The sequence below is a fragment of the Rana temporaria genome, chromosome 1 (assembly GCF_905171775.1).
Source record: "Rana temporaria chromosome 1, aRanTem1.1, whole genome shotgun sequence".
NCBI lineage: Eukaryota > Metazoa > Chordata > Amphibia > Anura > Ranidae > Rana > Rana temporaria.
This window is the reverse complement of record NC_053489.1, coordinates 362,066,452-362,079,061: the sequence shown is the minus strand read 5'-3', so window position 1 is coordinate 362,079,061 and position 12,610 is coordinate 362,066,452. Positions and strand designations below refer to the sequence as shown.

Genomic DNA, 12,610 nt, shown 5'->3' with positions numbered 1-12,610 from the left:
TTAGATTCAGAAAGAAAAAACACCCATAAGAGCTAGTGTGCGAGGCCTTGGGCTTCAAGCTACAAAATATTCAGTCTAGGTTCACATCTATGCAGCTGCGCTTGATGCATTTTTCAGTGCATTTTAACCAGTGTTTTTTGTATGCATTTTAAGTTTTTTTTTTTTCTTTAACCACCTTAATACAGGGCACTTTTACCCCCTTCCTGCCCAAGCCATTTTTCAGTTTTCAGCGCTGTCACACTTTAAATGACACTTGCGCGGTCATGCAACACTGTACCCAAATGAACATTTTCCCCCACAAATAGAGCTTTTTGGTAGTATTTGATCACCTCTGCGATTTTTATTTCTTGCGCTATAAACAAAAGAGTGACAAGTTTGAAAAAAAAAAAAAAAAAAAACAATATTTTTTTACTTTTTGCTATAATAAATATCCATTTTTTTTTTTTTTAAACAATTTTTTTTTCAGTTTAGGCCCATATGTATTCTTCTACATATTTTTGGTAGAAAAAATGTAATAAAAATTTGCAATAAGCGTATATTGATTGGTTTGTGCAAAAGTTATAGGGGCAGATCCACATACATCTGCGCCAGGCGCAGCGTATCTAAGATACGCTACGCCGCCGTAACTTATCTTTTGTAGTTTGAATCCACAACGAATCCGTGCCGTAAATTACGGCGGCGTAGTGTATCTCTCGCGGCGTAATGGCGCGGAATTCAAATGGCTGTGATGGGGGCGTGTTTTATGTTAATACGTCATGACCTGACGTAAACAACGTTTTTTTTTAACTGCGCATGCGCCGTCCCTGTGGGTATCCCAGTGCGCATGCTCGAAATTAAACCGGAACCAGCCAATGCTTACAACAGTGACGTCATTCTACGCAAATTCCTATTCGTGAACTACTTACGCAAACGACGCAAAAAATTCTAAATTGTACGCGGAAAGGACAGCCATACTTAACATTGAGTACGCCTCATACGCCGGAAAAAGCCGAACGCAAACGACGAAAAAAAATGCGCCGGGCCGACGTACGTTCGTGGATCGCCGTAAATAGCCAATTTGCATACTCGACGCTGATTGACAGAAACGCCACCTAGCGGCCGCCGAAAAATTGCATCTAAGATCCGACGGCGTACGAAGACGTACGCCTGTCGAATCTAGCCGAGATGCCGTCGAGAATCCTGTGCATTTCCCGCACTACACTGAAATCGCACAGCATTCATGCAATCTGCTGCAGGTGTCAATGTCAAACTAATGACAACCCAAAACAGCTTGCAAAATGCAGTGTGTTTGCCTGAATTGGATCGAATGCAATGCAATTCCGGTGCGAAAAAAAAAAAAAAAAAAAAAAGATCCTGCCTCATTTTGCTGTGGATGCGGTGCAATTTGAGCCATACAATATGAATGGGCTGAAATCGCACTGCAAAGAATTGCATGTGATTTGAACAGGAATACGGTGCAAATCCTGTCCGAATCACATGCGGTTCCCCACACAAGTATAAGGCCACTTTCACACTGAGCGACTTTTGAAGAGCCTTCCATTCATTTCAATGGAGAGGGGAGTTTTTCACAGCCCTGCCAGCACACTGCCCAATTGTGAAAGCAATCAGTGATTTTAATGGAAATAGGTTTTCGTGAGATTTTTAGGCGCTGTTTTTAGTGTGAAAGCGCCTCAGTGTGAAAGTGGTCTAAATTTAGGCTGTGAGCCGGGGTTCACACCACAGGATGCCATTTTGCATGTGCATGTTTGATGCGTTTTCATGCATTCCAGTGCATTTTTTTGCATTCTAGTACAGTTCAGTGCAGAAATTGAGCATGTGAAGCCTGAATCCAGTAACTCTGTCTTATCCGAACATGTTTTGGAGACATTGCAAGAAGGGGAGGATCTGTGCATACAGGATCAAACAGCCTTTTTACATAATGCAGAGGATTAACCCCTTAGGTTCCACAGTGAGTATAACAAGCAGGCTTTAAGGCATATACAGACTGTTGTAGGTTTAGTAACACTATAAGCTGCAAAAGCAGCCACACAGGAGTGTACACATGCCGCAGGAGTGACGCTTTGCTGTTTGGTGACCAGTGACTATTTGTTAAACGTCACACTCACTGCCCCAATGTTTAACTCCAAGTTTAGTGGAGATGCACTTACTGGGTTCCAGTGCAGTCCCTTAAAGTATCTAAAGACAATAAGAACATATAATGCAGTATATTGCAGCTTATTAGTCTATTTTATGGATGCAGATGGTTTCTTTTTAGACCTTTTTCCTCTTTATTTTCATGTAGTGATTCTGCCGGTAACACATTTTCTGTCCTGATATGACAACACTCCCCCACTGTTCCATATCACTGGACACTCACTGTTGTCATCCTAGACTAGGACTACAGAACACCTTCCCCTCTCTTCACATCAACAACATAGGTGGGAGATGTGTTCTACAGTCCTCAAAGATAGATGAGAGCATTCCGACTGATAAGTAGTGCTGTACAGGCATAGAGTGCAGATTTCTGGCAGGATCAACAGGTATTTTTGCACTTACTAAATATAACAAATACTTTCAATGGTGTATTAAACAGACCAAAAAGGGGACAAGTTCATTGTTAGGGTTTACATACACTTCCATTTCCCCTTTTCTTCAAAAATGTTTAAAATCATTAACTACTTGCAGTTTAGTCACATTAGATTTGACTGAGCTGCATTCTCAGCAATGTAAGTAAACGTTGTCAGCTTGCATTCGGATTTGGGGCGTGGTGCGCACCCTTGTTGATTTTGTCAGCAGGTCCCGGACAATGATTTAGGCTCGATTCACCCCTATGCATGTTGCTTTTGAGCTTTTTTGCACTGCTTTTTGGGTGCTTGCTGCGTTATTCGACACACAATTTTACCGCAATTTTTTTGTAATTTTGTTTTTACATTTCCTTTAACAACCAGCTATAAACAGGTTAAAAAAAAAAAACAAAAAAAAAACAAACAAACCGCAAATTGCAGCAAAATCGCGGAAAAAACGCGGTACTTGCGTTTTGGATGCAGGTCCATTGAATTCTATTACATGCAAAACGCTGCTTTTTGCAGGAAAAAAAGTCCCTGACCCTTTCCAAAAACGCAGAGGCACAAAAAAGCATTGATGTGAACCATGTTGAAAAAATTCCCTGCATTTCTGAAAAATGCATAAAAAAACGCATTAGTGTGAATGGAGCCTTATGGCTGAGACCTACTGATCGGCTGTTTACAAACACACAGTAAAAAAACAGCCAGATCTCCTCATAAAAGCAGCACATATTACACACATTACACTTATTAGGCAGACAGTTAATTCTTTGATTGCCCCAGATGTCAACCCCTTCCCAGCCATTGTCATGGGTACAGCGCCAGTGTACAGTATGATCACTGTATTAGTGCCACTAGCATTGTCAGTGTCAGTTACTGACCCTCCCAGATAGTGTCTGTTAGCGCCAGATTGCTGGCACCCCATCACAGTATAGAGTCTATAGCTGCAAAACAAACAATATATATCCCATAGACATGTAGCAGAATACATTTTGGCCTAAATGCAAGAAGAAATTGCAATTGTTTTTATTGGATGTGTTTTATAAGGGGTTTTTTTCTCCAACATTGTCGGTCTTCTTTTTGTTTCCCGTATTTATCGGCGTATACCGCGCACTATTTTGCCCTGAAAATCAGGGCAAAATCGTGGGTGCGCGGTATACGCCGATACCCGCTTTCCCGCGACATATACAGAGCGCAGTACACTGGACGTACAGGACGTCGGCGCGAGAGTAGCCGAGCCTGCCCGACGATACACGAGTGTACTGCGCTCGGTATATGTCGGCGCAGTATTCAAACTCGGCGCGGGAAACGAGCGGGGAGGACGCCGGACCCGACGAAGAGGACACCCGAAGCCGCAGACGGACGCCGGACCCGACGAGGCCGCCGATGGACGCTGCGGAAGACACCAAAACTGTAAGTACAAAAAAATCTTTTTTTCACAGGAATTCGGGGCAAGTTTAGGGGTGCGCGCTATACCCTGATAAATACGGTATATAGTAATTAAAAAAAAAAAAAATCAGTGATCAAATAACACCAAAAGAAAGCTGTTTGTGTGAAAGAAATGACATAGACTCCATGCACGTCCTAGAAGCTGTTAATAGCATTTTTTTCTTCTTCTAGAAGCTAAATAGTGTTATCATGTGTCTATTAGCATTTTATGAGCTCCAGCATCTAAGAGCAAAAAAATTTATATATATATATATATAAAAATTTTGAGAGCGTTTTCCTGGCAGAAAAAAAATAAAAAAAAAAAAAAAAACACTAAACGCTACTAAAACGCTCCGTACAGCTTTTACTAGCAATTTTTTTTCTTAATGTACTGTAAAAACGCAAAAAAACACGAACGCTCCTAGAAATCGGCACAAAAACACCATTATCAGCGTTTTTCATCCAGTGTTTTTTTTCTAGCATTTTTTGAGCTTATAAAAAAACGCTAGTATGCATGGAGCCTTAAGTTTCATTTATGCACAGTGTTGCATGACTGAGCAATTGCCAGTTAAAGCAGCAAAGTTATGAATAGCAAAAAAATACCCGGGTCATGAAGGGGGTAAAACCTTCCGGAGGTCAATTGGCTAAAGTTCATACTTCACATGACCTAGTGGAGTCTGAACACCACATTAGAGCTAACCACTTAAATGGGTTGTAAATGAAAAAAAAATAAATTCCCTAAATACTTTCCTTTACCTTAGTGCAGTGCTCCTTCACTTACCTCATCCTTCCATTTTGCTTTTAAATGTCCTTATTTCTTCTGAGAAATCCTCACTTCCTGTTCTTCTGTCTGTAACTCCACACAGTAATGTGAGGCTTTCTCCCTGGTGTGGAGAAAGCCTCTTGAGGGGGCGAGGACACTCTACTTTGCAGATAGAGAAAGGAGCTGTGTGTTATTGGGCGTCCTGATACTCCTGCTCATCCCCTCCCCCCTCAAGAGGCTTTCTTCATACCAGGGAGAAAGCCTTGCATTACTGTGGTGAGTTACAGACAGAAGAACAGGAAGTGAGGATTTCTCAGAAGGAATAAGGACATTTAGCCCAGGTTCACACTGGGTACGATTTGGTACGATTTGAGATGCGATTTCACATGTCAAATCGCATCTCAAATCGGCGGCATTTGCCGGCAATGGCACTGTCTTAATCAGTGCGACGCCGCATCGATTTCAAAAAGTAGTTCCGGTACTACTTTTTGCGATTTCGGGCCGCGATTTACATTGAACACTGCACAGATGTCTCTTAAATCGCGGCTGAAATCGCGGCAAAATCGCAGATTTTGAATTCGCAGCAGTGTGAACCTAGCCTTAAAAGCAAAATCGAAGGATGAGGTAAGTGAAGGAGGACTGCACTAAGGTAAAGGAAGCTATTTAGGGAAAAAAAAAAAAAAAATATAGAAAATTCCTTTACAACCCCTTTAAGGACCCGGGCATGACTATATACGTCCTCTTTTTGAAGAGGGATATCTCGGTAACGGCAGCAGCTGCTGCCACAACCGAGATATCCATCTTTTCAGTGAGTGGTCCTTTAAAGTTTAAACGATAATGGTTGTCTGCGCGGCGGATTCGCAGCAAGATCACCGTTATCGGCAGCGGGAAAGGGGCCCCCCCCTCCCGCCGCTTTCCTGCACCCTCCACCGCTTACCGGAGCCATTGGCAGCGGCGGAGGCGATCGGGTCCCGTCTTCTGCTTGCTGTGGATGTGAGCAAGGGCAAGATGACCCCCACCCGTCTCCATAGCAGGGCGGAAGCGACGTCAAAACGTCACTTCCGCCCATGCTTCTTAAAAAGGCACATTTTCCTGTTGTCATTTTTTCAAATTACATTTTTTTTTTTTATTGCATTTTAGTCCAAATATGAGATTGGAGGTCTTTTTGACCCCAGATCTTATATTTAAGAGGACCTGTCATGCTTTTTTCTATTACAAGGGATGTTTACATTCCTTGTAATAGGAATAAATGTGATCCATTTTTTTTTTAAAACAGTGTAAAAATTTAATAAAATAAATTTAAATAAATAAGAAACCAAAAAAAATATTTTTTTAAAGCGCCCCGTCCCAACGAGCTTGCGCGCAGAAGTGAACGCAAACGTGAGTAGCGCCCGCATATGAAAACGGTATTTAAACCGCACAAGTGAGGTATCGCCGCGATTGGTAGAGCGAGAGCAATAATTCTAGCCCTAGACCTCATCTGTAACTCAAAAGATGCAACCGATAGAATTTTTTAAACGTCGCCTATGGAGATTTTTAAGGGTAAATGTTTGACGCCATTCCACGAGCGGGCGCAATTTTGAAGCGTGACATGTTGGGTGTCATTTTACTCAGCGTAACATTATCTTTCACAATATAAAAAAAATTGGGCTAACTTTACTATTGTCTTATTTTTAAATTCAAAAAAGTAAATTTTTTCCAAAAAAAGTGTGCTTGTAAGACCGCTGCGCAAATACGGTGTGACAAAAAGTATTGCAACGACCGCCATTTTATTCTCTAGGGTGTTAGAAAAAAAATATATAATGTTTGGGGATTCTAAGTAATTTTGTAGCAACAAAAAAACTGTTTTAATCTTGTAAACACAGAGTCTGAAAAACAGGCAAGGTCCTTAAGTGGTTAATGGAGATTGCAGTGTGGCGGGAACCAACAGTGAAGTCATGTGTGTGGCATAAAAAAAATATATATATAATATTTGGCAGAGCAGGAATAGTGTGCATGACTTGGCATCGAAGCCCTAAAGTGAAGCTTAACTTTGAATAAGTCTGAGTGCATTTTATTTCCAAGTTTTTTTCATTTTTTGTTTCCAAGGGAACGTATGCTGAGAGAAATATGTCACCTTTCCTGACCATGCTAGTTGCTTGGCTGACAATCATGTAGAACAAGTTTGAGGATCCTCAGGTCAAACTTTATTCTGACTTTGCTTGCCCCATGCTTGTAGCTAATAAAGTACTCAAGCCAAGCAGAAGCTCAGCAACTGCATTACTTCCATTTTCTGTCAGCGCTGGTTTTCTTTATAGCTGGAACATTTCAAGCAGCATTTGGCCCATAAGTACCTTTTGGTTTTGACTTTAACCATTTGCTTACTTGTACCCCCTTCCAGCCCAGGCCAATTTCAGCGATGTTTCACTTTGAATGACAATTGCGCGGTTATGCTATACCGTATGCAAATGAAATTTATATCACACAAATAGAGCTTTCTTTTGGCTGTATTTAATCAATGCTGGGTTTAGCAAAAACTTTTTTTTTTTTTAAATGAAAATTTTGAAGAAAAAAAAAAACTTTCATAGTTTGTTATAAAATTTTGCGTACAAGTAATTTTTCTCCTTCATTGATGTGCGCTGATGAGGCTCCACTGATAGGCGAGACTGATGGACACCGATTGGCAGCACTGGCTGTCAGTGTGTGGGATCGATGTCCTGTTTACTCAAGCTGGTAATCGACTTATTTTTTATTCCTTTTTTTTTATCTCATTACAGGCTTCTGTTTACATCATGTGATCAGCGTCACTGGCTGACAGCTGATCACATGGTAAAGGACTCGGTGATCACAGAATGCATCGCCCGCGCGAGCACGTCCATGTACGCGCTCCCAGCAATTTAGGCCCGCGCTGTAGCTGTCTTTTGGCTATAACACAGGCATCAAGTTATACCTACCTGTGCAATGGTTTTTCACATAGTGGCCATGAACCTACTCCTGTGGGGTCTCCCATCAGTAATCTTGGCTCCTCCTCTTGTGGGACCTCTACCCCATCAGCAATCTTAGCTCCTTCTCCTCTCTGCATGTCCCCATAGCAAGTTGGTTGCTATGGGGGCACTAGTGCAGGCTCAGTCCTGAGCTGGGCTGTGTGTGTGTCTGTGTGTATGTATGTATGTATGTATGTATATCTATAGAGAGATATGTATGTATGTATGTATGTATGTATGTATGTATGTATGTATGTATGTATGTATGTATGTATGGATAGATAGATAGATAGATAGATAGATAGATAGATAGATAGATAGATAGATAGATAGATAGATAGATAGATATATATATATATATATATATATATATATAGAGAGAGAGAGACACACACTCACACACAGGGGCTCAGCCCCGCTCCCTCCTCTCAGGATTTGACTAACAGCAGCAGGAGCCAATAGCTCTAGCTGCTTGCAAGTGTCCTGTGAGAAAAGAGAGAAGAGCGGCTGCAGATGGGCACATCACTGGACTGAGATCCCTTTGGTTCCCGCACCTGCAAACTAAGATGCGTGGGGGTGCCATGCAGAATGTGTGCCACATAAGAGCAACGCGATATGTCTGCGGGGAACGGGTGCGATTCCTGCACCCACATCCAGCCCACAGGCTGCAGGCAAATGTGAACTGAGGGTAAGTGTTTAAGTAGGGTCTGGGGAATGTTTATTTTATAGCACTCCACATGTTTAAAGCAGCGTTCTAGTCCTTTTTTGTTTATTAAGAGTCAGCAGCTACAAAAAGTGTAGCTGCTGACTTTTAATAAACAAACAGACACTCACCTGTCCCACTGTCCAGTGATGCGGCCGCCTGAAAACCCTCCGTTCTCTCCTCACCCCGGTGCCGGCACCTGGCAGTGACAGCTTGTGGCTTTAGAGCTGGATGCACACTGCGCCTCCTCAATGGCCGGGTAATCTTCTGGGACCTGTGACATGTCCCAGAAGATTGCAGCGAGGGAGGGGGAGAAGAGAACTTCCATTGAGTCGCCTAGGCAGCCCAAATGGGGGAGCTAGGGATCCCCAAAAAACATACAACATGCCAAATCTGGCATAGGAGGGGGATGCATAAAGCAGAACTTGCACTTTTGGGTGGAGCAGAACGCTGAGGGTTTAATATACTACTTTAAAGTGCCCGAAGCAAATCCTTCCTGGAATATAAAAGGCGAAAGAATTTGGCTCATGTATGGAGGCATGAGGTTGCCAATCAATCAATCTTTTTCAAGGAATATAAAAGGCAGGAATCTGATTGGCTGCCATTTGACAACACAGACCGACTCATGCACTTCAAACCCTGACACATGAAGCCCCTGTGTATGGAACTTTCCAGGCCTGGAAGGCCTCAGAAGCACTGTGTCACCTGTAGATGTATAGAAGTCTCCCCATCCATCCACCAATCCCCAGCACTGGGCCATACTCTCAGGTCTCATCCCATCACTGACAGCTGCCAGCTGCCTCTAGTGTACGAAGTCATACACCATGGCAGGTCAATAGCACCACCATGACATCATATGCAAATGACCAGTGCCCGCCATATGTTCCTGTCACCCCGGAGAGTGTTGGAATGATTCCTGTCACCACACTTCCCAAACCACCAGTTGTGTGTCGCCTTGCCATCACTCACTTACCGTCCCTCCATCTTTAATGATGATTTTCTTAGCCAGAAGGATGCTGCGACTTAACCTCTTCTTCTTTTTCTTTTCCCCGGTCATGGTGAGCTCAGGCCCGTCATCCCGACACCGGGAAAGGTTCCGCAGGTAGGCCCTCACAGCTCACCGGGCCACACTACCATGGAAACGGCGGCCCCCCCTCCGCATCATTCACCCGCTTCCGGGCTCCAGTGCTCCCTCCACCCATCGCCTTCTGTGGGACCAATGAGGAGTCAGCATTTTCTCGCCGGAGACTATCATTGGTAGACTTTGATGTCCTTTAGCTCTAACGCAGACGCTGATTGGCTGGGGCATGTGACGCGCCGTGGATGAGGGACTAGAAAGCGGCTCCATATTGAGTGTGGCACAAGCGTGAGCTGTCATTACAGGCAGTGGAATCCATATGTTTATGGTTTTTACGGCTACTAGCAGCTGTGTGCGACCTCTCCATATGTGTCCATGTTTCTAGCGGTCATATAAACACTGAGAGGCACTGAGGCAGTTCTAGCTCTCTCCAGGGACACTAGAATGGTTATCAGCATTATATGCAATGACAGCCCTGCTTTGGGGGTTGCACCTAGAAACAGAGAAGCTGCTGGAGCAAGTTCACAGTTTACTCATATCTAACCACAGTTACTAAAGGCTCTTATAAGTTTTAACATGATTGCAAAAGTTCTTTTCAATCTTTGATGCGACTTTCAGGTTGCGGCAGTGTGAACTGAGCCTATGGCTGGGGGCACGTAGCTCCGACATGAAAGTCGTGCGACTTTGCCAAGCGACTTAGGAGCAGCTTCAGGGAATGCCTGTGTAATCTTCCTGTAACGTCAGATCCAAATCGCATCAATTAAAGTGGAGGTTCACCCAAAAACGTAATTTTTAACCTTAGATTGATGCTCATTTTGTCAAGGGGAATCGGGTGTTTTTTTTTAAAATCGAAGCAGTACTTACCGTTTTAGAGAGCGATCTTCTCCGACGCATCCGGGTATGGGCTGCGTGACTGGGCGTTCCTATTTGATTGACAGGCTTCCGACGGTCGCATACATCGCGTCACGATTTTCCGAAAGTAGCCGAATGTCGGTGCGCAAGCGCCGTATAAAGCCGCACCGACGTTCGGCTTCTTTCGGCTACTCGTGACGCGATGTATGCGACCGTCGGAAGCCTGTCAATCAAATAGGAACGCCCAGTCCCGAAGACCATACCTGGAAGCGGCGGAGAAGATCTATCTCTAAAACGGTAAGTACGGCTTCGATTTAAAAAAAACTAGCCGATTCCCCTTCACAAAATGAGCATGAATCAATCTTAAAAATAGTTTTTCGGGTGAACTCCCACTTTAAGATCTGGATAACACCAGTGCGGTTTTGAAGTCGTGCTATTTCAGCACTACTTCAAAGCAGTGTGATTTCACGTGCAGCTTGCTGATATCTGTGTGACTTAATTTCACAATTTAGCAATTCGCACAGAAATGGCGCAGGAACCTTTTTTCAGAGTTGCAGCAATTGGAACGGTTCCATTGCCGCCAATGGGATGCGACTTGGAACTGTCAAGTCGCATGCCAAAGCGCCTCAGTGTGAAAAGGGTCTTGGCAGCGCTTTACCAGCGTTTTTCGGGCGCTGGCAGTGTGAAAGGCCTCTGAAAGCACTTGGGCTTTCACATTGGGATTGCAGATGAGGCTTCTTTCAGGCGCTTTACAGGCTTTTTTTTAAACGCCAAAGCGCCTAAAAAACGCCCGAAAAACGCCCCAGTGTGAAAGGGGTCTTATTCACTTTACGATCAACACTAAGACCCCTTTCACACTGGGGCGTTTTTCGGGCGCTTTTTAGGCGCTTTGGCGTTTAAAAAAAGCCTGTAAAGCGCCTGAAAGAAGCCTCATCTGCAATCCCAATGTGAAAGCCCAAGTGCTTTCAGAGGCCTTTCACACTGCCAGCGCCCGAAAAACGCTGGTAAAGCGCTGCTAAGACCCCTTTCACACTGAGGCGCTTTTCAGGCGCTTTGGCTTTAAAAAAAGCTTCCTCAATGGGAAGGGGGCTTTAGGAGCGGTGTATTAACCGCTCCTAAGGGCCCTTTCACACTGGGGCATTTTTCAAGCGCTTTAGCGTTAAAAAAAGCGCCTGTAAAACGCCTGAAAGAAGCTGCATCTGCAATCCCAATGTGAAAGCTTGAGTGCTTTCACACTAAAGCGCCTGAAAAACACCCCAGTGTGAAAGTGGTCTTAGCGTTAAAAAAAGCGCCTGAAAGAAGCTGCATCTGCAATCCCAATGTGAAAGCCTGAGTGCTTTCACACTGAGGCGCTGAGCTGGCAGGGCGTCAAAAAAAGTCCTGCATGCAGCTTCTTTGCAGCGCTTTAGGAGCGGTTAATACACCACTCCTAAAGCCCCCTTCCCATTGAGGACGCTTTTTTTAACGCCAAAGCGCCTGAAAAGCGCCTCAGTGTGAAAGGGGTCTTAGCAGCGCTTTACCAGCGTTTTTCGGGCGCTGGCAGTGTGAAAGGCCTCTGAAAGCACTTGGGCTTTCACATTGGGATTGCAGATGAGGCTTCTTTCAGGCGCTTTACAGGCTTTTTTTAAACGCCAAAGCGCCTAAAAAACGCCCGAAAAACGCCCCAGTGTGAAAGGGGTCTAAAGCGCTGCAAAGAAGCTGCATGCAGGACTTTTTTTGACGCTCTGCCAGCTCAGCGCCTCAGTGTGAAAGCACTCAGGCTTTCACATTGGGATTGCAGATGCAGCTTCTTTCGGGCGCTTTTTTTTAACGCCAAGACCACTTTCACACTGGGGTGTTTTTAGGCGCTTTAGTGTGAAAGCACTCGAGCTTTCACATTGGGATTGCAGATGCAGCTTCTTTCAGGCGTTTTACAGGCGTTTTTTTTAACGCTAAAGCGCTTGAAAAATGCCCCAGTGTGAAAGGGCCCTGAGGACAAGGGGGTACTCTTTACGTCTAGAGGAAATGAGATTTCATCTCCAAATACGGAAAGGTTTTTTCACAGTAAGAGCTGTGAGAATGTGGAATAGACTCCCTGCAGAGGTGGTTCTGGCCAGCTCAGTAGATTGCGCACCGGGGGGCACTCCCTGGTGCTCAAAAGAGCAAAAAAAAAACACCAATAAAAAAATAAAATTAACACAATCGATGCCAATCAGTGCCCACAAATGGGCACTGACTGGCAACATGGACACTGGCTGAAATGATGCCCAGCAGTAATTTGCGCCCCTAACCCACGGACAT

At 44.1% G+C, this 12,610-nt stretch overlaps 1 protein-coding gene across 1 annotated transcript in view; it reads right to left on the bottom strand.

Annotated features, from left to right (window-relative positions):
* LOC120910119 (hippocampus abundant transcript 1 protein-like) overlaps nucleotides 1-9,585 on the bottom strand; it is a 53,056-nt gene extending 43,471 nt beyond the window's left edge. Inside the window, exon 1 of the mRNA XM_040321995.1 lies at nucleotides 9,374-9,585. Within this exon, the coding sequence (XP_040177929.1) occupies nucleotides 9,374-9,457 (84 nt within the window). The 5' untranslated portion in view covers nucleotides 9,458-9,585. The remainder of the gene's footprint in view (nucleotides 1-9,373) is intronic.
* Nucleotides 9,586-12,610: the final 3,025 nt, after the last annotated feature.